Genomic DNA, 27,221 nt, shown 5'->3' with positions numbered 1-27,221 from the left:
TGCAAGCCCCCTTGACTATGCTGTTGAGGAAAGGTGAGCAGTGGAGGTGGGGTCCCGAGCAAGAGGAGGCACTGCGCAACCTCGTAAACGCGCTCGTGGAAACCACCGAGTTAAGGCTACCAGACTTGAACAAGGAATTTGTCATTCATACGGACGCCAGCGACCTTGGCCTAGGAGTGGTTTTGCTCCAACAGCACGAAGGTAGTTTGCGCCCGGTAGCTTTTGCCAGCCGCTCTTTGACTCCCGCAGAGAAAAATTACTCCGTGACAGAAAAGGAATGTCTAGCGATCATTTTCGCTCTCAAAAAGTTCGACTACTATATTGATGGAGTCCCATTCATAATTGAGACCGATCATATGGCACTAACTTGGCTTAGGCGCTTAGGAGAGCCGAGCGGCCGGTTCGCGCGATGGGCACTTCTCCTGCAGCGATACGATTTTACCGTTCGCTACAGGAGAGGAAAGAACAACGTTGTGGCGGATGCACTTTCGCGCGCGCCCGTTGACTGTGAGAAGAGTAACATTACTACTCAACTCACCTCGCCCGAAACTGAGCTTGAGAGCGGACTAACCGCTGTGACGATTGAGGTTGTCAGGAGGGGTAACATTAATACCCATCGTGACACCTCAGTGACTCAGCCTAAGAGCAGAGTAACTGCTACAATGCTCGACGGCGCTGGTCCCGAAGGAAGGGCAGATGAACCCCCTTCGCAGGACGAAAGCGTGAACCACTTGGACTGCGTCAGTTCAGTGGGGAGCGTGTTCGGCAGAAAGGAGCTATTAGAGGCCCAGCGGGAGGATCCGTTTTGTAAGAAAGTGTTTGAGGGGCTCCGGGAGCCCGGCGGCGCGGCCGCGGCGCACATGGACGCAGCTGTTATTGCTGTGGGTGCGCTGCGCTCCGAAACAGCTGGTAATGCTGTGAGCGCGTTGGATTCCTACCTGCTAGACTCTGACGGCGTCCTGCTGAGATACATTCCCGCGGAGAAGGATACACACGAGTCCTTCAAAGCAGTGATTCCACGCACGCTGGGAGGAGCACTTTTATGCTACTTTCACGATACGTGCATCGCCGGGCATGCAAGTGGCCCTAAGACTTATCTGAAGTTGTGCCGCTTTGCTACCTGGCCTGGAATGAAGCGGGATGTGATGCGCTACGCCCGCTCTTGCAACGTGTGCCAACGCGTGAAGCCGCGTGGTGGACGCCCACCCAGGCTCATGCAGCCGATCAATAGCCGAACACCGTGGCAAATTGCGGCATGTGACGTCATGGGGCCTTACCCCAGGACACCGAGCGGGAACCGATTCCTTCTCGTAGTCACAGACCATTTCAGCAAGTGGGTGGAACTGTTCCCCCTACGGAAGCTGACGGCACGCGTAATCATGGGAAAGCTGATCGAGGTGTTTACACGATTCGGCTATCCTGAGCAGCTGATAACGGACAATGCGTCCTACTTCACTGCCAAACTCTTCGTGGACTCTTGTGCAGCTCTCGGCATTAAGCACAGGAGGACAACCACGTACCATGCCCAGGCGAATCCCACTGAGCGTGTGAACCGCAACATCAAGCACATGCTAGTTGCATTTGCGGGGACGCACAATGAGTGGGACGCTTGTCTTCCTGAAATTGGATTTGCTATCAGGTCGACAGCGAATCGATCGACTGGGTATACACCCGCCACCCTCAACCTTGGGAGGGAGCTGTTGAATCCGGTAGAACTTACTCTACAGGAACGAAGCAGCACGGAACTGGTTGTTTCGTCGGCACGCGCCGATTATGCGACTGGGCTGCGCGCGAAGGTAACGGAGGCTTTACGAAAAGCGCGACGGAACCTGAGCACTGCACGTGCCGAGCAGAAAGCGCAGTACGACCGCTCTCATCGGGAAGTTCACTACAAAGTGGGCGACCTGGTGTTGAGACGGAATCACGTCCTAAGCGACGCCAGTAGGAAATTCTCAGCGTCTCTGGTGCCGAAATGGACAGGACCGTACCGGGTGCGAGAGACTGTCTCTTCGCTCATGTACAGGCTGGCGGACTTGAAGTTAAGACCGATCAGCTGACCAGTGCATGTCTGTGATCTCAAACCCTACTACGACAGAGGGAACGAGTGGCCCGAGGAGAACGCTCTCCCGCGCCCGCAGGCAGCGGCATCGGGTGGCACAGCTCGACGTTCGAGCCCAGTGTGGCGTTATAACTTGCGATCTCGGCAGAACTAACTCTGTCCGGTTCGCGGAGGCTATTTTATTGTGCGCGATATCAGACGGAACACTCCTCCGATGTCTAGCATGCAGGCTTCCAGAGCGAGCACGCGCTTTCTCTTTGGAAGAAGCGAGAGGGGCTAACAGAATTGTCGCAGCAGCAGACCGCCCGTCGGGAGCCGTGCAACAACCATCAAGCAAAAAGGAAAGACCGTCTCTGCTGCCGGTGCGGACGAAGCAGTCAGCAGCGCAGTGCAGGCAACAGGCGGCGAGGAAAGACCCTCCGGCGGCTAACAGCGAGGTGAGAGGTGCAGCGGGCGACTTCCGGTCCGGAATGGTCGCAGCGGCGCAGAATTCACCGAACCGCACCGAACAGCTCCGCGACCGAGTTTCGAGCTCTGCAACCAAGTACCCAGCCTCAAGGTCGAGCGAAAGACTTCGCCCGCAGGGACAGAGTGGACCCCTGCTGCGCAGCGAGGTGCAAGCCATCGTCAGGGGTGAGTCGGCACGCCTTTGCCGATCTTGCGTGCCGACACCAGCGAGGGTGCGCAACGACAGAGAGAGCTGTGTCGGGACGAACAGGAAGGAACGCGTTCGAAAATACCAGAGGGCAACGACCTCCAGGAACATCAAAAGACAGCTGTCCAGCGCCATATCGAGGCTGGTTCGGGAATCGCGTCAGCATAATCGAAACAGCCAAGAGAAATTCAGGGGCCCTTTCGCCACCACCGACCCGGCATGTCCGACAAGGCAGGTGACGCCGCCGAGAAGCAAGGTGGCCCGGACCCAGCAGCCTTCTTGCCTCCTACTACATCTTATTACTGTCAAGCTGCTCCGTACCACCATTCGATGTTCCGGCCTGGCTCGCGACTACCCACACGGCAACAACGGCGGTCTGCAGCTAGAGCTGCTCCCTCACCAACATGGACTCAAACCGTGTTGCTGTCGGAGTAGCATGTCCCTCTCAGGAAAGCCTCAGGTGACGGCGGCCTCTTAGCGGCTAAAGGGTTATTCTAAGGAGGGGGGGATGTGGGGATCGCACGCGCATCCCGATATCTCCGGAGCGGCCACGCAGTTATCGCGCGATAATCACGTGCTCGCTCGCGGAGAGTAGCTGGGAGAGGGCACGTTCGCCGCTCCCGCTGCTCTTCGCGCCTGGCCGCGACGCTGCAGCCAAGGCCCTTTCTTGGAACCGGGGAGACTCCCTCTCCGCCGCTCGGGGGGAAGCGCTATTCCCCCGATGCACCGTTGTCTTTCGGCTGAGGAGCTTGCGACTGGCCGCATCTCAATTCAGCCGCTGAGACCGCCGCACGCCGTCCCCCTGTTGCGCCCGGCCTTTGTGTGCGACTGACCGCCCCAGGGCCTGAGCGCGGATCCACTCTGGGTGAGCTGAACTCTTATCAGCCTCTTTTGTGGTTCCCACACTGTGCGGTTTATTTCACCCCAGACGTGCGGAATGCTCCGCCGCTGAGGTTTTGTGTTGTATTTGTATGTGTTGTTGCTGTTGTTGTCCAGTTGGTATATTTGTACACCAAGGTGAATAAACACCTTAGGTCGAGACTCACCCTGTCCCCACTGGCCTGAACCCGCCGTGGTCGCAACCCACTGCGAACCGCGGGTTAGGGGTCACAGCTCTGACTGCTAGGGCTGCTGCGAAAGTGCTAGTGAGCGACTGCCGCTCCGCCGGCGCTGTGCGATCCAGAGAAGGGTCAGGTGAGCACGCGTGAGCCTGAGTAATACCCCTATAAGACTAATACGCTTATGATCACTTCCGAGGCTGTACTTCCCCTCTTCATCTATTTCCATTATTGCTAGCTTGCTATACAATCCCTGCGACATTAAGCAGTAGTCAATGGTCGTTTGTCTGTTACGGCACTCCCACGTGATTTGTCCCTCACACTTAGTTTCTCTATTTACTACAACTAGGTTGTGTCGTTCACAGAAGTCTAGCATCAACTTCCCATTACAATCTGTGTATCCATCCAGATCCTCGATGTGGCCATTCATGTCACCCAGTAGACAAATATCGGCACCTTCTCCAAACTGCTTTATATCGTCATCGAGACACTTCACTAGATCTTTGTTCTCTTGCCTGTATTTGTCCCCTGTCCCTAAATAAACTACTCCTAGCCATGCCTTTTTACCGGCAATTGCACCTGATACCCAGACATGTTCTTTGCAAGTTAACTTTATTCTTTGCCAATTTGTTCCTTGGTGTATGAGCATACCTACTCCTCCTCCCTCCCTCTCCGTTGTTGTTCTATTGCTCCCTTCCCAGACGTAGCCTTCAATAAGCGGTGGGTCTTGTAGATCCCTGAGGTGTGTTTCGCATAGCGCGTATACACCTACTTCTTCGTCCTTTAACTGCTGTTCTATTTCTAACTACCTCGCTCTCTTTCTACCGCCTTGCATGTTTATGTACCTGATCCTGGTGTTAAATTTATTTGTAGTTTTCTTCCTGGACCTCCTAGTGGCCATTTTATTGGCGTCAGCCTCTATTGTTGCACTTACTACACTGTTTCTACTTACCCCTACGCCCTGAGGCGCAGTGGACCCCCTAAAAAAGCTACTGCCCGACCTGCCAGGGGCCAGCCGATCTCGGCTCCTAGCCTTCCATTAAAGTGGATGCCATCTCGTGTAAAGCCTCCGCCAAAGCCTGCTCTATGCACTTCTCTGTTTATGTCTGCCACTTCAGATCCTTTCTCCTGGCTTAGCTTTCTTATTTCACAATTTACAGCCACAACGCCCTTGGCAATTGCTCCGTTCCTTCCTTGCACCTCCGGCACTGTGCATACTACGCTGGCATCGCTGGCGGCGCTGGCATAGAGGCACCCTACCCAGTGGCAGCTAGCAGCGCCGCGATGTGAGCGGCACGTGAACCGCGGCGTCCGCGGCGGTCCCATTGCGTGGCGCCGGAACTGACAGGCATAGTTTAATAAAGGAGGCGTTGGCGGGTTTCTCTTTCTCTGTTTAAAGGCATTGGCATTGTTTTGACCAACTTTTTGATGCGCTCCACTTGACTGCCGGCTACGTGCTACTTCTATGCTTCCCCAGTCGTCATGAGTGCTGCAGGCCCACTAATCTTTCGGCACTCGTTCACAGCAGCGTTCAAGAGGGCTGCCATCCTTTACGCTGAAGAAACAAATCGCTGTGCAGCGGGCCGCAATTTCGATGTTTCTAAACAGGTGGTGCGAGAGTGGCGACTGCAGCGAAGCGAATTTTTCACCCTGTGGCTGTGGCGGCAAGTGAGAAATTTCCCACATGCAGAAGTCTGGACGCTTTCTGGAGCTGTAGGCTAAGCTTGCGGCATCGTCGCTGAAATGCGTGATCGGTCCCTGCCAGTGAAGTGTGACGTGGTCATGAAACAAGCCCGGACCTTCGCCTTAATTTTAAGGTTTTGCTCCGCCGTGAGTACGAGTGGCTGGCAGCAGAAGACTGCGAAATTACGCCGACCGGACCTGTCAAAAGAGCCTCCCTGACGGCTGCGTGTGGTTGGGTGCATTTGGCGTGGGCTGCTGTTCTGCAAGATATCCTGGTGCGGTCGTTTGCCAAATTTGAAATTTCGCTGGACCACGACGCGCTGTGGGACCGCAGCAACGATGACGATGGCAGCACTAGTGAAGACAACTAGTCCAGTGACCATGTCAGCTACTAATAAATTTTCGTTATCGAATGCGCCCTCGGTTTTTTTTTTTTTTTTTTTTTTTCCGGTCAAGCGATATGGGGGGGTCGTCTTACAATCGTGTAAATACGGTAAGATCACAGTTCGGCGATGTACTGAACTTTGGTGCCAAGAAATCCTGTTTTCTGGGAATGTATGAACCACTAAAAGAGCCTAACTCTATTAGGTCATTTTTGTGTTATCGATTGCGAACGTTGGCGGCGGGAAAATGTATGTAATGGGAACGTATCAATGAGGTTCTACTGTATTTTGTTCATTATATGAAGCTTTTAACAGAAACTTGCAACTAGGTGTGAGGAAGTGCCAGAAACAGAAATGAAGATACAGAAAATGCGATTTCCGTGCCAAAGTGGTGAGGAGTCATAACTGCCGACGCCAGTTTCAGTGACATTAATTTTTGAGCATTTTGAAAGGCCAGTTTCCAAAATACTAATAGAACGACCACTTTTTGTGGAACTATTGAATTCATTATAAATGGCTTTGACTGTCACACCTAAAAATTGAATTTGTAATGAAAAATAACCCTCACATTAGAAAATTATGAAGGCGTGAAAAAATATGTGTACCAGTAATACCACCACCATCTGTAGCAGCAGCAGCAGATCTTCCTGGCTGGGTCCGACTACAAGTTGGCACAAACTCGGCCATCATCGCCCGCAGTAACGGTGGGTCATCAAAATAAAAACGAGAGAAACTACTCTAGTGGAAACAGACATCAGCACTGTGAAGACCACAGGATTACATTGTTCATGAATATGGCAACCTCAAAGGATTCCCAAAACCAAAATTGCCACCACAATGTGGGTTTTGTTAAAGTGCTCTACTGCAGCATCACGTTTCATCCCAGCGCAGATGCAATGTGCTCAGGACTGTGGTGTACTTAACCTTGATTTCGGTGGCTGTCTGTACTGTGTGGACATACAGCCAGCCGTACACTCGCATAGTGATAGCAGATCCGAGTTCACTGTGAGCACACCAGATGGGAGTGATTTCCTTGCAGGTGTGGAGTTTTCGCATTTGTCCACCATCAATGTAAATGCATTTGTAGATATGCCCACTAGAAATGAAGGACATTCCTTTTGTTGAATCTAGTTTCTAACACCAACTTGTCTGTTTTCGATATAACAATATTTCAAACTAATGAATGATCTTTCACCTTTCCCATCAGGTTTGTTATATCGAGATGTTATTGTATACAGCAGCAGTTACGCAGGTGTGCATTCATGTAGCCAGTTCACTACACTCATGATGGGATGTATGAGCGAAATAAAAGTTGGCAGCATGTTTACACTCCTGTAACATGTGAAGGCGAAAGCCTGCTGCACACGTGATAATGCATTAAGTTACCCGATCGGAGGGGTCATACTCCTTGCAAGACATAATGAGATAGTGTGAAGTAAACGTATTGCGTTGTAGGCAGTTTTCTTCAACAACACATGCAAGCACCTAATGCACGATCTAAAAGTTATTTCGCTCTTTCTTTCTTTGTTCTTTCAGTCTTTATTTCATTTCTTCTTGCGTTCTTTGTTTCATTCCTTCTGTCATTCTTTTTGTTTTTGTTTCTTCTTTCATACTCAGCCATTGCATCTTTGCTAGCTCACAAAGGTATCAGCCATTCCAGTTGTTTTTTTTGCTATGAGCCATTTCCGATTATATTTTTTGTGCCACTCATGAACTTTCTTTTAACCACTTGACCAGACACTGCCTTCTTACGGGTATGAGCCATTGCAATGAGCCACTTAAGGCTTTCGCCTTGATATGTAATAATAACAACATTCTATGCTAGTGTAGAATTGCACTGCAATAATGGTAGACACGAGCAATGAAGCTGGTGGCAACATCTTTGAACATTTTGTTTAAGCAAAGTGCACTGAACTTTTTTTTTTATGATCTGAAGGCACAAATGGGTGACGGGCGACATATTCATCACAAAGGCATTTTAACACGAAAGAGTTTTATGCGGGCTCTACTGAAAATTTGTACCACGTACGTATGTACGGATTAAGCCAGAAATGATCGGGCAGTTATATCGCCACAACCATTTACGCGAGGTAGCACAGAGGAAGAAAGCAAATCAGAGAAACGCAGCCACAGCACAGAGTCAAAGGATTCATGAGACTACGCATGTGTGAGACCGACATGTCTTAGAGTACTTAATTTTAATGCCCGTAGCATCGTGAACAAAACAAAAGAACTCGAATGCCTCCTCCTTACCCACGATTTCCATATAACAATAATAACAAAAATGTGGTTGCATGATGGTGTACCAGACGAAGTAATAATTGACAAACCGCACCATATATTCCGTCGTGACCGTATGTCCCGGGGAGGTGGCATCACAGTTATTTTAAAAAATATGCTTTCAGCTTCACTACTTCTCCACATAGAAAACCATGAATGTATTTTTTGAAAAGAAACTGCTGGGGACATGCATTTACATTGTGTGCTATCTACAGGCCTCCCTCCTTGCCCCCTAAACTCTTGCTGGCATTATCAGATTGCATGTCGGCGCACGTTAGGGGATCACAAATTATGGATGGAGATATTAATCTGCGACCAATTGATAGGGCTTCCAGCACTAGATCTCACCTGCTCGACAGCACATTACAAGAAATAAAATGCTGGCAGGTGACTTTATTCAAGTTGTTCATGAAACCACCCTTGAATCTGAGGGGAGTGGCACAATATTGGACCTTGTATTTGTCAGCAGAAGTGTTGTTGATTACGTCGTTCGTGTAGAGGATGGTATATCCGACCACAAGTTAGTTCTTTTTTCTTGCACCCTAAATAACTGCGTGAAGACTCGGCATAAGAGCAAAACTGTCAAAAACTTTAATCAGGCAAATGATAATGCAATTTTCGACGAGCTGTGGGAGTTAGTAGATAACTTGCAAAACCATGATGCTATTACTTTGCGGAATAAGTTTCCTTAAACTTATTCCACTGTCCAAAGATGCATTTCCAATTTTGTTCCTACGAGGCATATTAAGCCAAATCACCGCAAACCCTGGGTTGATAAGAACGTTAAACATTTGAAGTGCAGGATTAAGCAAGCAAAGAAAAAAGTCACCAATAACGAATCGCTGCGTCAACTCCCAGAACAATTATCCTGTGCCTTGTCATGTGCAAAAAACGAATATTTCGTGATTACTTTGCCTAGCTTTATTAAAACAAATCCTCAGAAGTTCTGACGCTTTCTCAGTTCCATACCCAACAAATTGACAAAAAAATTACAGGGTCTCTTAAGATCTCTCTTAAGAGGTGAACGACGAAAGCCTACTCTTCCTCCTCTTATCATTTGCCTCTTTCTTCAGAAAAGATTTGCCTCAAATCCCAAGGCATATATGATTCATCGTGAGTAATTAGAAGTCATTAGTCATTATTAGTCACTACCACTAACTACTAAGCATTTTTAGTCATTTGTAAGCAATTGTAGTCATTACACGTTGTCGTTAGACATATTGGTCATTTCGTAGTCATTACAAGTTATTTCAGTCATTATTACTCATTATGGCTCATTAGTAAGCATTTTTAGTCATTTGCAATCAATTGTAGTCGTTACAATTCATCGTTAGATATATTGGTCATTTCATAGTCATTAGTAGCCATTACTGCTCACTACTAATCATCTTTAGTCATCTGTAATCAATTTTGGTCATTACAAGCAGTCGTAAGACATGTTGGTCATATCACAGTCATCAGTAGTCATTACAAGTCACATGAGTCATTATTAGTCATTACTAAGTGTTTTTAATCATTTCTAATCAATTGTAGTTGTTACAATTTGTCATTAGACATATTGGTCATTTTGTAGCCATTAGTAATTAAAAGTCATTTCAGTCATTATTAGTAATTACTGGTCATTACTAAGCACTTTAGTCATTTATAATCAATTGTAGTCCTTACAAGTTGTCATTAGACATATTGGCAATTTCATAGTCATTACAAATCAGTTCAGTCATTATTAGTCATTACTGCTCACTAGTAAGCATCCTTAGTTATTTGTAATCAATTGTGGTCATTACAAGCCACCATTAGGCATATTGGTCATTACTAGTCATTATTGACCTCTACCAATCTCTATTATAACGTTATCATTCACTGTCACTATCAATCATTTTTCATTCTTTAATCTGTCTTCATATGGCATGATGATGCTTCAGCGGACACTCCGGTGGTCAGGTCTGGTGACACAGACTTCACCATGAGCCTAGAAAGGCTTTCGCTTTAATAAATAACGCAGATATGCTTAAACAGAGCCAAGGGGCATAGTTGATGTGTTAAATGAATACTTCCATTCCGTATTCTCTCCAGCTGAAAGTGACATCCATTTGGACCTTCAATATTTGATAACTTTGTATCTGTTGAAGGTGTCTTCTCTCTCTTATTGAACCTCACCAGGTCTGGCCATTTTGAGCTGACAAGCGCAGACCATACATTGCACGATAGCAATCGTGTCTGCAAAGTATTACATCGCTACGAGCCGCAGAAAGATATGAAATTCCAATCTGAACGCCGTTTCCCTCTTCACTCGCGGCCGTCGCGCTCCAAGCCGGACGGAGACGTAATCGTGCCCCTGCGCCTACGTAATTGCGTCCGCAGTGTGACATCGCTCGTGGTGACACGTGACGTTGAGAATTATTCAAGACAACATCTGTTATCTGTGCGATCTGTTGCTTGAATTGATGAATTGAAGTTTAAAGAAATAATAAAATACACAAACAGAACGTCGACGTTTTTGTTGCTTTACTTTGCACAAAGAAAAAGAGATGTACTTCCGCTTCGTCTGCTTGTTCCCACCGTCGTGTGGTCACGTGTGCAGGTACCGAAACTATGCCATTTTCTACCGGGTCCCAGCACGTGATCATGCTCTGCGATCCGCTTGTTCTGCCTCAGTATTCGTGTGGCACTGAATTATACCACTAGTCATGTTTCCTTGAGCACAGTGTGCAAAATCGTGCGCTGCGCAAATGAGACAACAGCTCACGCATATCGCCATTGGTGGAAGTGCATAGCGCCGGGAAAAAAAAAAGTGAGTAGAAAAAGAAAAATTAAGGCTGTGCCTGTGACGTATGCGGTGACACAATCCTCAAGGTCCAGTATAGAAGAACGCAGGGAAGGAATTTCGCTTGCGTAGGTTAGAAGGGGTGAGTGGAGAGAGCGTCTTGCTTGGCAGTGAGCCCGCCTGCTGAAATCATGGCTTCGCAGCACTGAAATATTTTTATCTCGGCTATTAAAGAGCTGATTTGAAACATTCTTGCGGCAGAACGCTCCCTAGAGGACACAGCTTCCAGCATATAACCAAAATTTTCTATGGGGCCTGGTGAAGAGCCCTTTAAGGAAAGATTTTCAGGCGACCCAGATAACATTCCCAATGCTTTTTTGTGCCGGAATGCCGAGCCTGTGTCATATATACTCGCTGCGATTTTTTGCTCCTGTTTAAAACTGGATGATTCCAGATGATTGGTGTGTCGCCCGGGTAGTGGCAGTTCACATAAAAGGAGACCGCTTACAAAAAGAAAACTTCTGCCCGATATCGCCAAATTTATCCTGCTGCAAAATACATGAGCACATCCTCGTACTTTCATAACTGAATTCCTTGAAAGTAATAAACTGCTATCTAATCACCAGCACAGGTTTCGCAAAAACCTTTCAACAATCACACAGCTTACTACTACTACTCATGAGATTGCTTCAACCCTCAATTCGACTTGACAGATTGATCTAGTATTTTTTGATTTCAGCAAAGCTTTTGATTGTGTATCCCACAGCACACATTTAAACAAACTTCACAAATTCTGCCTACAAAGTTTTATTATAAATGGGATCAAACAGTACTTGTCCAACCGAACTCAGTTTGTGGATGTCGAGGGGTACTCGTTCGAGTGTTTGCCTGTAACGTCTGGCGTGCCTCAGGGAAGCATGTTGGGACACATCCTTTTTTTCATGTATGTGAACGATATTACCACTGCTGTGTGTCCTGATGTTCAAATTAGGTTGTTTGCTGACGATTGTCTGATTTTCAAAAGAGGTGACGAGCCGGAACGACCAGATTTCATTAAACTGTAGCCTAGCGAAAATTCACAAATTGTGCACAACATGGTCAATGTCGAACACATACAAAACTGTGCTGCTACGTGTAACCAATAAAAGACAACCATGTTTATTTATGTATAAAATTAATAACACCGTAAAGAAACCACAGAATACAAATATAGGGGCACGTGATTTCTATAATTATTCCAGACAACATCTGTTATTTGTGTAATCTGGTGCTTCAATAGAAGAATTAAAGTTTAGAGAAGTAATAAAACACTCAAACAGTATGCCTGTGCGTTTTTGTTTTACTTTGCACCCCAGCAAGAGACAAGTACTTCTGTTTCAGCTACTTGTTCCCAAGTTGTGCAGTCGTGCATGCAGACAACGAAACCATGTCCTTTTCTACCATGCTCCTGCGCACGATCATGCTCTGTAATCCGCTTGTGTCTGCCTCAGTAATCACATAGCACTGACTCATACCGCTAGTGAGGTGTTTTCCTGCACAGTGCGCAATATTGTGTGCTCAGCGAAACAAGACAAATGTGACAGCTCATGCACGAGACCGTCAGCAGAAGTGCACCAGTGAGCAAAAAATTGAGGGAAAAAAAAAAGAAGGCGGGGCCCGTGATGTGTGCGTCACGCGATCCTCGAGCTCCGGTATGGGAGAACACAGGGAAGGAGTTTCATTTGCAGAGGCTAGACAGAGCAAGTGGAGAGAGTGTCTCTCTCTGCAGAGGCACTCGCTTCCTGAAATCATGGATTTGCAGCACTGAACTATTTCTATCTCGGCTATTATTGAATCAATTTGAAAAATTATCGCGCCAGAATGCTCCCTAGAGAGCATGTAACAACTCTCAGCATATAACCGAAATTTGCTATGTGGCCTGGTGAGTGGCCCTTTAATCATGCAGCCAAACTGGCATAGTGCGCTTGCTATCACTGTAATTCATAAAGACTGCACATGTTCATGGACTTGTAATTGCGAATGTGGAACAAAGTTGCCAGTGCTTTTTTAGAATACATGTTTCACTTTTGTGTTGTGACCAATTCCTCTGAAAGATGGTGAAATGAATTCCTTAATCAATGAAAAGAGCCATGGAGTACATGAACACTTTCTGGGCATTTCAAAACTTCTTTTCACCACCAGTGGTGCTGTCACTGAATGCATCCTCTGCGCTGGCAGAGGAGGACATGCCAGCTGACAGCATGCGGCAAGCCCCGCCTCACTTGATCCGCCGATGTGCACACCTGCAGCATCTTTCTTACTAGTGCACTCACACCTCAGAAAAGATATCCACGTATGGTTTCTAAACAGGTGACATCTTAGCTCGTGAAAATTAGTACTTTACAGTCTACAGCACTTTAAAGTAAATTCATGGGCACACATTTTTGATAGATCACTTTCGAGGATGCTTTAACTTTTGTCTCACATGGCATTCAGTGCAATACCTCACTGGAGATACTAGCAACCTGCATTCTGTCAAGCTGATATCGCCAAAACTCCTTAAGAATAAGCCGGCGGCTACAAAATGACAGATGGAGCAAGCCAGAACACCCTGCCCAGCTGTTCACCGCACATGCCACCGAGGTGAGGCACAAAGAGAGAAAAATCACCTGCCAGTGTTGCCAAAGAAACCCGTAGCATGGCACTCGTCCACAAACACCATGGCATTGTATCGGTCGGCGAGGTCACAAATTTCCCTGCATGGACAAAATGGGCAAATAAAAAAAAAATTTTGCACACAGATTTCAAAAGGCTCGCAGAATGTGTTATGAATATCAGTGTATCAGAATTAATGGGTGGAGGGATATTTAGAGACAAAAGCGATCATTTGCCCGTGTTTTGAGCTATTACATTGCATGAAGACAACATCCTGAAGTAAGTATAGAGTGATAAACGACAAATAGCTCGAAAAATTTTTTTTCTTTGGTGGATGCAATAAACCGGACCAGCCTGTATGACTGCAGTGATCCTAATGGTGCTTACAAAAACTTCTACAGAAAGTTGAAAGTGAGTTATGATGATGCATTTCCTTCACAATGTGACTGAAAGAATAAGAAAGCAATAAGAAAACCGTGGATTAAGCCTGCACTATACAGAAGAATAAGAGAAAAAAACAAGCTGTACCACACTTTTTACTATGTACGATGCAAATCTATTCAAGGAGCTCAAAAAGGTTCAAAATAAACTGAGTTCAGACCTAAAGAAAGCAAAAGAAAATTACTATGAAAGTTTATTTCTTCGCCATCAAACTAATGTAAAAAAGATATGAGAAACAGTAAACAGATTGACAAGCATAAAAAGTGCAACCAGCATACAATAGATTGAGATAAATGGAAATGCAACAGCAGGGCAGTGTTTGGCTAACACCTTCAGTGGGTATATCGTAAGCCAACAAACATTGACAAGGACAACATAGGGGAAATTATTTGTGCTTAATAAATGAAATAAACGAATAAATAAAATCTGACATGACTAATAAAAACCGGGTCCCTCGGTTGAGCCCCTTTCTTCTCATTTATTACATAATGAGGGTCTCGAATCTGGAAACATTGATGCCATCAAGTAGCATGTGTGGGTTTATTAACCAGTTGCCTTCACCCAAAAAATGATGACGTACTCGTGACACCTGCGGCAGAAAGGATGTTCCACATCCACCACCAAGATTTGTGAGTGGTGGCGATGGCTAACACTCCCAGGGTTCTACTAGGACACATAAATACCCAAGAAAGTGGACGGGGAAACAGCGCCGTTGTAGCTCAATTAGTGGAGCATCGCATGCGTAATGCGAAGACGTGGGATCGTTCCCCACCTGCAACAAGTTGTTTTTTTCATCCACTTTCATTTCCATTAAATTTATTTATTAAGTACAAATTTTTTCCCCTATGTTGTCCTTGGTGTCAATGTTTGTTGGCTTCTTATGATACATTTAATAAAAATCGGGTCCCTCGGTTAACCTCCTTTCTTCTCATTTACTTTCAATGAGTAGTATTTTATACAATCAGGGAAGGCAGATAGTGCAACTATAGGCAATCAGCAACCTACAAGACACGTCAGTTCCATGCCAAATTCTTTTGTTATGCGTTATGTATCCCTGCAAGAGACTGAAGAGTTACTTGGTAGAATAAAAAATTATGTCTCCGCTGGTTTTGACGAATTTAGGGCTGAACCAGTAAAGTGTCTTTACAAGTTACTAAAAAACGCTCTCGCTCATATTATTAACTTAATGTTCAACACTGGCATCTTCCCTGACCAACTGAAGATAGCAAGGGTTGTTCAAATATTCAAATCCAGAGAAGAAAGAAACACCCCCACAAATTAGCAGCCAATATGGTATTACCTGTTTCATCAAAAGTCTTTGAGTTGGCAATTAATGATTGCATAACAAAGTACTTAGAGAAATATAATATCATATCTAGTTCACAGTTTGGATTTCAAAGACATAAGTCAACTGAACAAGTGCTACTTCATGGAAAGGAGAAAACTATACAAGGTACAGAAAAGAAGGACTATGCATCAGGGCTGCTTCTAGACTCACGAAAAGTGTTTGATTCAGTTCATCATAGTATACTACTACTAAAATTGCGATGTTATGGAATACATGTCTCGTCACTGAAATTAATAACCAACTAGTACCTTGAGAAACGCTTTCAATTTACAAATGTTAACAATTACTCCTCTACACGGTTAGAAGTAACAAATGGAGTCCCTGAAGGATCACTATTGGGTCCTACCCTGTTTTTGTTATACATCAATGACATAACTTAGATTGACAACATCCTTGATAGAGTAATGTTTGAGGATACTACCATATTTTTTACTTCATGGATAAAATGTGAACTTCATGAAATGACTAATCATTATCTACAAAAACTATCCAAATGGCTAAATGATAATTGTCTACAATTAAATGCCTCTAAAACCAAATATATCATTTTTTCTCCTCCAATTAAACGTGATCAACACATAATGCATTTTACGTATAGAACCAAGAGTATTCAGCAAACACCTGAGCAAAAATTCTTAGGTGTTTGGTTCCAAGGGTCTTTCGGCATGGCCATGTCGTATGGACCACTTGATAATCAATACGAAGCCCAACCAATAGGATGCATTAGAAAGACTTGTACATTGTTGCCTCTCTGGCCAAAAAAAATCGTTATTACACTTAATTATATTCAAAGATTGCCTATTGTTCGCTAGTATCTGGAACCACCAGTCAGAGCAACTACAGTAAATTATTCAGGTTATCAAGAAAACCAGAGTACAATAAGCCTCTCTAAATGGCTTTCATAGATTACGAAAAGGCATCCCATTCAGTAGATACCTGCAGTCATAGAGGCATTACATAATCAAGGAGTACAGAATGCTTAAGTAAATACCTTGGAAAATATCAACAGAGGCTCTACAGCTACCTTAATTCTACACAAGAAAAGCAGGAAGATACCTATAAAGAAAGGGGTCAGGCAGGGAGACACAATCTATCCAATGCTATTCACTGCATGCTTGGAAGAAGTATTCAACGTATTAAACTGGGAAGGCTTAGGAGTAAGGATCGACGGCGAATATCTCGGCAACCTTCGGTTTGCCAATGACATTGTTTTATTCAGCAATACTGCAGACGAGTTACAACAAATCATTGAGGACCTTAACAGAGAGAGTACAGGAGTGAGGTTGAAGATTAACATGCAGAAGACAAAGGTAACCATGAATAGCCGTGCAAGGGAACAAGAGTTCAGTATCACCAGTCAGCCTCTAGAGTCTGCGAAGGAGTACGTTTACCTAGGTCAATTAATCACAGGGAAACCTGATCATGAGAAGGAAATTCATAAAAAAAAGATGGGTTAGGTCGCATACGGCAGACATTGTCAGCTCCTGACTGGGAGCTTACCTTTATCATTGAAAAGGAAAGTATACAATCAGTGCATTTTACCGCTGCTGACATATTTGGTAGAGAATTGGAGACTGACAAAGAAACTTGAGAACAAGTTAAGGACTGTGCAAAGAGCGATGGAACAAAGATTGCTAGGCATAAAGTTATCGAGACAGAAAGAGAGCGGTTCGGATCAGAGAGCAAACGGCGATAGCCAACACTCTAATTCATATCATGAGAAAGAAATGGAGCTGGGCAGATGATGTAATGCGCACGTTAGATAACCGTTGCACCATTAGGGTTACAGAATCGGTACCAAGAGAAGGGAAGTGCAGTCAAAGACGGCAGAAGACTAGGTGGTGCGATGAAATTAGGAAATTCGCGAGCACTAGTTGGAATCGGTTGGCACAGGACAGGGGTAATTTGAGACCACAGGGAGAAGCCTTCGTCCTGCAGTGGACACAAAATGGGCTGCTGCTGGTGATGATGATGCTTTTGTGTTTTAAAGGCCAACTGGCTACAGTGTACTCTACTTGCACCAAGTTTAGAACGTTTTAAATATTTTTTTTGTCAGGCATAAAATTGATAACGATAGGAGTAAAACTTATAGGAGGAACACATATGCAACTGTGACACTGGCACAGTGTATACCAGTTTTCTTTTTATTTAAACAGACATTTAAAAAATATATTATTAAACCAATGAAGTAATGCTTTCTCTACTACTCAACCTTCAGCAAAGCAGACACAAGTTAGGCTAAGCAGCCATTGCAGTTTGATTGCTAATGAATTAAAATCACTTAGCACCTGTTTTAAGGCTCATCCCACAATGGCACGCTTATTGTGGGATGGGTAGAGCAAATTAGGCAATTTTAAGCACGCCATCTATTGTTGGGTTATTCTTCAACAAAACTGGACCTTTTTCCATCCAATTCCAAACCACATGTCCATCAAGAGCTCGCCATACTGAAGCAATGAATAGTGAAGAAAGCTTCTTTGCATCTGTACAATCCTTTTTCTTTTAAATCTCTTTCCATAAAGATAGATCACCCGGTGCATTGCCTCTGTGCACTTTAGTAATACTGGTGCTGCCTTGAAGCTGTACCAAAACATTCAAGCCTTTACCTTAATTTAACTTACAGAGTTTCCTTGAAACGTGCCCCTTTATAAGTGTTCCTATGTTTAGAGAGTACTTGCAGATAATCGGTCATGCCTTGAGCACTGACAAGCTTCAATTCTGCAATTATGACAACCTCTGTAAAGCAATTTTTCAAAACAATCATTAATAAGCTTTAATAAAGTGGGCTAATCTGCCATTACCAGACATTTAGTGATGTGCATCTAAACTAATACGGTCCTGCAAAGAAAAGGTGACATTGTCCAGTCCATTATGCCATTTTTAAAATGTCTTGGCTGTTCACATTCAAATTACATGTTATGTGCAGGAAAGTGGGCAACTCAAGGCATGTCGCAGAGCCCTTTAAAAGTTGTGATGTGCATTTCTTCCATTTATAACTTGGCAGTAATCGATGAAAATTCAGGCACGCACACAACAAAATGAGCTCTCCCCTGATTAGGCTGCCATCTCAGCTTGAAAGATGCCTTAGAAAGACGCAGGGCAGCACGCACCTCAGAGGCGCCACATTGCCATCCATGCTGAAGACTCCATCGGTGACTATGAGCCTCTGGCGACTCTTTCCAACAGCGTCCTGCAGTTTCTCCTCCAGGTCTGAAACACGGATGACACATTTTCACAAGTTGCATGCTCACAAGACAAAATCATCCAGATCTTACGCACCGGGGAAATCAGTGTAAGCAAAGCATTTATGAGTCAGCAAGACAAAATGATGCATTGAAAGACACAAAGCGGACTTTGGCAATGAAGTTCAATGCGAAGACCGCCAGGCAAGAAGCAGACAAAATGACAATGTGCATGTGTTGAAGTGACAATGTGCATGTGTTCCGTGCAAAGTTTGGGACGGAGTGCCTGCCGCTGGAATAAATGTGATGCAGAGTCCGAGAGCTAACTTTGCCATTTGGTGCGCACCATTCATGTCTCGGTGCTTGAAGCGGTACTTTTGTGCCTTGCAGAGCCGGATTCCATCAATGATAGAGGCATGGTTCAGCTCGTCCGACAGCACTGCATCCTCTGGGCTCAAAAGAACCTCAAAGATGCCTGCATTGGCATCAAAGCAGCTGGCATACAAGATGGCATCCTCCCGGCCGTGGAAGCGTGCAATCTTCTGTTCCAGGCCCTTGTGGATGTCCTGCATTGGCCAGTCCTCACTTTGACATGTTGTGGACCACCATACCTCAACAGTACACACACTGGAAACAACTGCCGTGCTCAATGTATCTCACATCGTACAGTTGTTTGCCATCATTCAATCTCATACAATGATGTGCCATGACAGTAAGTACTTTGCCTGATGCCACTAATATAGCTGTCTTAGGGGACACTAAATAAAAAAGAATTTTTAAGCTCTTTCAGTAAGCTACCCTCCTACAACACTAAAAAAGCCACTCTTGCCATGAGGAGAAGCTAGGCAAGCCTTTAGAAAAGATGGAGAAAGTAAAGATGGGCAGCGACAGTGCCTTGAAGTTTCTGCACTGGGATGCCATGATGTGATGAATTTTGATGGCATCTGCTCAGACCTAGTTAACGTTTCATTGGTAAAGATGAACTGGCGTTGCGTTATACCAGAAGAGCCAAAGACAGAACTTGGAAAGGTTCACGAACTTTTACTGGGCCACAATGGTCTAAGTACACAAAAATGCATGATGTGACACTGACATACCAGTGCTAGGATTTCGACACGAAATAAAAAAAATGGTACTTTAACGTTTAATTTATCTTTTAATAACCAACCTATTACCGCTAAATTAATGAATATATGGTTTTGAAAGAACACTTAATCTGCTAAGCAGGGTAAAGTTGTAGGCCAGTTGGTGAGACATTGTGAATAAAACCGCTACATAGACAGGACGGAGGGAGACGACAGCACAAGGCGGTTGTTCATCGGTAAAGATGAACAAAGATGAACCGTCCTGAGTTGTAATCTCCCTCCATCCTGTGTCTGCAGCGGTTTCATTCACAACTTTATCAGTGTAAACTGATTTACTGTTTTGGCCGGTATAATCTGCATATTCTGCAGAATATACGCAATTCTGCACAGAATATACGAATATTTGCATATTCTGCACAGAGTCTTTCCAAAATGCCACCAGCAACATTCTCAGTCTCTTTAAAGTGTTGCTCTCCACTGCTCTTGATGAAAGCGAGCAGCAGCCCTGTCCTTGCACTCGCCACAGCCATCACACATAGCAGAAGCTTCACCCTATGAGGTCTGTGCTGGTGACTGTGCTGCAATGGCAATGAATGTTTCTGCTCCATGCACTATACATCAATTCCAATATCGCAGCAAAATGTTCAAGAGGAGTGGCTAAAGAGTGTGCCTGCACAATTAAATTGTATTGTGCTCAGCCAGTCACGAAGTGCTAAACGCTAAAAAAAAGAAGTCTATGTGATGTTGAATTGTTCAGTCTTGGTGAGATCAAAACGATGGTACATCTGTTATTCCATATGAGGCATACCTTGCTTTTTTTTCTTTTTCACAGACATAAAGTGTATGGAGAAGACACCCATCAGTGAAGCCCCCCTAGGACAGTTACTTAGAATAAATTACAGTGAGAACACTGGAACCAAGAGCAAAGACGAGGAAAATAAGCAGATTCCTCATCTGTGGCCCTGCTCGTCTTGGGTGACATTGCCGCTTCATATACCTGTTCATAACTTGTTATTACATGTATGTGTCGGGACTCATTATAGTGTGTGGTGAAACTTGTTCTCGCCTTTGTCCCTGTGTGTTCCAGTGTGTCTAGGACTGTATGCAGATTTTCTTTACTCTCTTTAGCTTACTCTCCGAATCTGAGACATTTCTTACAACTTCTTTTTAATGATATGTGAAAATCAGTAGCTGTCAGTATTGCAAGATGGCTAAATCCTTTTCTCTTATTTTCCTTTCAATTCAAAAAAAGAAAAATGGAAATACGGTAAACTCTGATTAACTCAAACCTATAAACAGTAGGAACATGTTTTTGAGGTAAGCAGAGTTTTGAGAGAAGCGAAATCACGACAATCGAAGCCCGCTGGTCGTACATATACTGCATAGAGCCTTTTCAAATGGTGCCAGTAATACTATTCCTGATCACTTTTGCGTACATCGGCACTGGACACGGTGTCTATGAGTAACAGCACTACTGGCCCTGGGCTAAGACAGTGTGCTTGTCACAGAGTCAAGAGAATTGATCCTAATGGAATATTTGAGGCCAGTCATCCAAATATGACTAGTTACAGAGATACAAAAAGCTGACACTGCTACTTTCTGCACTGCAACGAATTCCAAACACTTTCACTTCGAAAACCGAAACAGAACTGTGGAAGACTACAACTGCCAAGCCTTTAGCAGCTGCCCTCGAGTGAAGCGATATTTACACATCACTACAATGTGAGCCTGAAGTGAGCATCCTTATCAAGCTGCATTTCTCTGAAACACTGTGGTCTCGCATGCCGGTTTCATTTAGGCGCAGCATGTGGTCTGATCATGCCTGCTCAAAAGTTGCAATCATCTTGCTCAAGGTCACAATTAACATGCTGTAACCGCTCAGGAAGAGGACCTTAGTGTTGAAGCAATGAACGACAATCTTATGGGCATCATTAAGGATTGTGCAATAGAAGTCGGTGGTAACTCAGTTAGACATGATACCAGTAATCTATCGCAGGAGACGAAAGATCTGATCAAGAAACACCAATGTATAAAAGCCTCTAACCTTACAGCTAGAATAGAACTGGCAGAACTTTCCAAGTTAATCAACAAGCATAAGACAGCTGACATAAGGAAGTATAATATGAATAGAATTGAACAAGATCTCAGGAACGGAGGAAGCCTAAAAGCAGTGAAGAAAAAACTAGGAATATGCAAGAATCAGATGTATGCGTTAAGAGACAAAGCCGTCAATATCATTACTAATATGGATGAGATCATTCAAGTAGCTAAGGAGTTTTATAGAGATTTATACAGTACCAGTGGCACCCACGACAATAATGGCAGAGAGAATAGTCTAGAGGAATTTGAAATCTCACAACTAACGCGGGAAGAAGAAAGCCTTGGGAGCTATGCAAAGGGGGGAAGCAGCTGGAGAGGATCAGGTAACAGCAGATTTGTTAAAAGATGGTGTGCAGGTTGTTCTAGAAAAACTGGCCACCCTGTATACGCAATGCCTCATGACCTCAAGCATACCGGAATCTTGGAAGAACGCTAACATAATCCTAATCCATAAGAAAGGGGACGCCAAATACTTGAAAAATTATAGGCCAATCAGCTTACTGTCCGTTGCCTACAAAGTATTTACTAAGGTAATTGCAAATAGAATCGGAAACACTTTAACTTCTGTCAACCAAAGGACCAGGCAGGATTCTGTAAAGGCTGCTCAACAATAGACCATATTCACACTATCAATAAGGTGATAGAGAAATGTGCGGAATATAACCAACCTTTATATATAGCTTTCATTGATTACGAGAAAGTGTTTGATTCAGTCGAAACCTCAGCAGTCATGGAGGCATTACGGAATCAGGGTGTGGACGAGCCGTATGTAAAAATACTGAAAGGTATCTATAGCGGCTCCACAGCCATCGCCGTCCTCCACAAAGAAAGCAACAAAATCTCAATAAATAAAGGCGTCAGGCAGGGAGATACGACCTCTCCAATGCTATTCACAGCGTGTTTACAGGAGGTATTCAGAGACCTCGATTGGGAAGAATTGGGGATAAGAGCTAATGGAGAATACCTTAGTAACTTTCGATTCGCTGATGATATTGCCTTGCTTAGTAACTCAGGGGACCAATTGCAATGCCTGCTCACTGACCTGGAGAGGCAAAGCAGAAGGGTGGGTCTAAAAATTAATCTGCAGAAAACTAAAGTAATGTTTAACAGTCTCGAAGTGAACAGCAGTTTATGATAGGTAGCGAGGCACTGGAAGTGGTAAGGGAATACATCTACTTAGGGCAAGTAGTGACCGCAGATCCGGATCATGAGACTGAAATAATCAGAAGAATAAGAGTTGGCTGGGGTGCATTTGGCAGGCATTCTCAGATCATGAATAGCAGGTTGCCATTAACCCTCAAGAGAAAAACTTGGAGGACGCTTAAGCTTCGTCTTCAAGAGTGGAACGCGATAGCGTTATCGCACCCCATTCGCACCGCCCACTCATTCGCTCGGCATGCTTTTGAGTCACACAAAGATAAAAGCGAAACGAACCAAAGAACTCGGTGTCTTGGAGAGAGAAAGGATCTACGCGAGCCAAACGTCGTGATCGGCACGGTCAACCGGGCCGTGACGCGCCATGATGGCAGACGCGATCATAGGGCTGGCACCTCGATGGGATCATCCTCCATCTCGCTTGGGAGCACTAGGCAGACGCATGAATCCTCGCCAGCAGCACGGCACACATCGCAGGGGACACTTTCACACCAGACATGCTACGGCGCAGCGATGACGTCAGAGGCTTCCCACATCGGACGCTGCACCTAGGAATCGCACTGTGAGTGGAAAGAGGAGCCGTGTCGCCTAAACACGAGGGTTCGAGAGACCCACGCTGGAAGTTGGAAGGGGAGAGAGAGTGAGAAAACTTATTAAACGCACGGGTATTGGGGCATCCTCGCACCGGTCCCCGCACGGCCCCAGTGCGCTCAAACGAGACGAAGGGGAGAAGCAGGTGAGTGGTGCACCACCTGTTGGGGCAGCGCCGTACATTGCGAGGAGGGGGTCTTCTGTGTTTGCCGCAAGATGGCTCTGCGTGTGCGCCACGCGCAGAAGAAATGTAGCAGAAACGTACTTCGCTACGCATTTAACTGCGACTTCTGTAATTTACATGCTCATAATTACTGATATACACCGCAGTATAACATTCTACGGCATGTTTCTAAGGCAACACCGCATTCACTAGAGGTGATTTTGTCCCACTTGAACCATCTAAGTCATGGCTGAGTGGTAGCGTCTCCGTCTCACACTCCGGAGACCCTGGTTCGATTCCCACCCAGCCAATTTTGCAAGTTGTTTTTATTTATGAATTGCCTTCCGCCATTTTTCGTTCACGGCCAACACCGCCGACGCCAATGACACAGCTTTTCTGCGACACGAGCTCCTTAATGCTGTCGCGTTAAAAGTGTATAACAGATGTGTCTTACCAGTACTCACATATGGGGCAGAAACCTGGAGGCTTACGAAAAGGGTTCTACTTAAATTGAGGATGACGCAATGAGCCATGGAAAGAAGAATGATGCGTGTAACGTTAAGGGATAAGAAAAGAGCAGATTGAGTGAGGGAACAAATGCGAGTCAATGACATATTACTTGAAATCAAGAAAAAGAAATGGGCATGGGCAGGACATGTAATGAGGAGGGAAGATAACCTATGATCATTAAAGGTTACGGACTGGATTCCAAGAGAAGGGAAGCGTAGCAGGGGGCGGCAGAAAGTTAGGTGGGCAGATGAGATTAAGAAGTTTGCAGGGACATGGCCACAATTAGTACATGACTGGGGTAGTTGGAGAAGTATGCGAGAGGCCTTTGCCCTGCAGTGGGTGTAACCAGGCTGATGATGATGATGATGAACCACACTGATGCATCACTGTGAGCATTCTAAATGAAAGGGAACAAATTAATTTCATGATTGCAGAGTCCGGTGCAAGAACATTTCAATTAAGATAAGGGGTGAGAAACACATGGGTTACCGTGGCTGGAAAAAAAAAATTCCAACAACTAATGTTTCAAGATACTGGTTTGAGTTAATGAGTGCTTACTGTATGTGGATCCCATGTGCTGTAGGAATAGATTAAGACAATGCTTTCATTGGTGTTTACAAGGAATGCAGCCCTTCTTTAACCATCTGCAAGTGCAAAGCACACGACCAGAACAGACGCATTTTTACCAGGATATGCCTCTCTCAATGTAACCTTGTGATACTTCAAAATGAAAATCTCACACATGATGACAGAGGAGTGACCATGACGACATGACAATAATGGCCTTACCAAGACTGTGTGAAAATATAGAATGATGATGATGACAGCACGATAACAATCGAATGACGACGACTGCCTGATGTTGACGGCATGACGACCCCATAATGATAAAGGCATGACAGTGGAATGAGGACACAGTTTGGTAATGAAGGAATGAAGCTAACGGTTGTGGGGACGCTCGACTTTCACGCTTCCCCCGATATTGTTTTCCGACATGGCTCGCATTTCCTGTAATCCGGCTTCTCCCTGTAGCTAAGTGCCGGCGGTGGTTGGTGTGGTCACGAGATATGGTGCGAGCGTTGCACTGCTAGCACCACCTAATGGCGGCGTTACTCGGGTGCAATAGGAAGTAGGCTCTCTCTCTCTTGGCCAGTGGCCCGGACCTTCCACGCGTGCGCCGATCCATGCTTCGTGAGACCACCCGAGAAAGGCTTGAGAGCGAGACACTGGAATGGACAAACATGATCATTCGAATGTGCCACCGTTTGCATTATCATACACACGAATGATTAGGCCTTCTTGTCTAGCATGTGGGCGAACATATTCGCTCGCTATCCAGTTGCGGTGAGTCGCACATGCTCGATTTGTTGCGCACCTATCAGAATGTTCTATGTGTTGTGATTTGGTTAGCAGGCATTGTCCCAAGAGCATATTTGAGACCCCACGCGGTATGACAATGATGTCGTAAGGACAATGGCATAATGACGAAGGCATGGTGATTATGGACTGATGAAAACTGTGTGACACCGGTAGAATGATAAAGGTATGACAATGATGACTTGACGATGCCAGATTGATGACAACAGAACATTCATTATGGCATGAAAAAGAAAAGATGACGAAGGCAAATGACGATGACGGCATAATGATGGAGGCATGACAATGGTGGAATGATGGCAATGGATTGACAATGACTGCATGACCACAATGCAATGATGGCATAATGATGACAACGATTGAATGATGATGAGAGAACACTGACGAAAGCATGGCAACAAATAAATGACAACGAGAAGGCACCAGACTGACAATAGAATAACAATGATGGATTAAAAACTGCATGATGATAGGGGAGTGTCGGCGACATCATGACAAAAATGATTCCATCCCATTTCAAGCATTTATACTTATCATTCAAGTGTAATCCAAATAAATCTTGACCTTTCATTGTAACCATTAAGCACGCATCAAGACATTGCCATTTTATCACTTTTTCATTGATTCATTCACACAGCTGGTGCATCCATACCAAATCTGAATGAAGCATGTTGGACGTCACAAAGACTGCACAATCAGTTCAGCTGCACCCGCATTTCCGGCACTACACATGCTTCCAATTTTTCTGCTCTGCCTTGTGCTATCTGTCTATGGAACACTCTCCGGGATAATGCCCCTTCCCAATCTAACCATGACACATTCCACAGTCAACTGATTGAACACTATCATCTCTAGTCCTGCTGTGTCTTCATTTTTCTGAGCCTTTATACTTTACCTGTAGCTTTCTGTATCAAGCATTTTCACTGATTTGTAGTTCATAAATTTCGTGCATATCTTATATTGATTATTTATTTTTCTGAAGAAATCCCACGTGAGTTCACACACGTTTCAAACTCCGTGAACCTGCAGCCAAGTGAGGATGACAGAGTTTGTTGTTGTCTGCATGTTCGTTTTCTCTGACTTGGTATTACGGTGCTTCACTATTTATGTCTTCCCTTGTGTCTATGTGCTTACTCTGTAATACAATGATCTTCATGTAATAGTTACATGTATCTTTCTACGTGTTTTTGTTCCAGTTTTTAGTTTTCATTTTGACTGAATTTTTGTATTGACTATCTTGACATTGTGTGCTAGAGCATAGTACGAATAGTGCTTTTGTTACACTGATGCCAATTTTGTTGCTTATAATAACATTTGTTTTGAATTTATGTAAGTGTTGTCCCCTCTTACCCAATGCATTCCTACAGGCCAGTAAAGTGTTCTTAAATGAAAAAAACAACAAACTGACAACAATAAAATGGTGACGGCATTACAATAAAGGAATGAGGAGGATGGCAGGAAAACGAAGATGTCTTTGTGTTGGAACTAATGTCTACAGTTGCACAGATCACCTGCTGCACCAGCCACCTTGGTTCGCACTACAGTCGCCGGCCGATAATTTGGGCAAGCTTGAACATCTTGGATAACTTGGACATTTTTGGATAACTTCGACAGCGCCGCAGAACCACCACTGGTTTCATAAACAATGCACAAGGACAACCGAAATTTCTGTCACTTTGAATTAATGAATTCTGCAGTTTCCCGTGCCAAAACCATGATTTGATTATGAGGCATGCCATAGTAGGAGACTAAA

The 27,221-nt window shown here is 44.7% G+C and overlaps 1 protein-coding gene across 5 annotated transcripts in view; it reads right to left on the bottom strand.

Moving 5' to 3' along the window:
* Gcat (Glycine C-acetyltransferase) overlaps nt 1–27,221 on the bottom strand; it is a 259,739-nt gene that overhangs the window by 177,121 nt on the left and 55,397 nt on the right. For all 5 annotated transcript variants that reach the window (XM_075682883.1, XM_075682887.1, XM_075682886.1 and 2 more), the window contains 3 exons: nt 18,834–19,053; nt 18,416–18,515; nt 13,531–13,617 (listed from right to left, as the gene is read on the bottom strand). In XM_075682883.1, the coding sequence (XP_075538998.1) occupies nt 13,531–13,617; nt 18,416–18,515; nt 18,834–19,053 (407 nt within the window). The remainder of the gene's footprint in view (nt 1–13,530; nt 13,618–18,415; nt 18,516–18,833; nt 19,054–27,221) is intronic.

Source organism: Dermacentor variabilis, chromosome 2 (genome assembly GCF_050947875.1).
Source record: "Dermacentor variabilis isolate Ectoservices chromosome 2, ASM5094787v1, whole genome shotgun sequence".
In the NCBI taxonomy this organism is placed as follows: domain Eukaryota; kingdom Metazoa; phylum Arthropoda; class Arachnida; order Ixodida; family Ixodidae; genus Dermacentor; species Dermacentor variabilis.
Note: the sequence above shows the minus strand (reverse complement) of the source record. Positions and strands in the feature narration are given on the sequence as shown.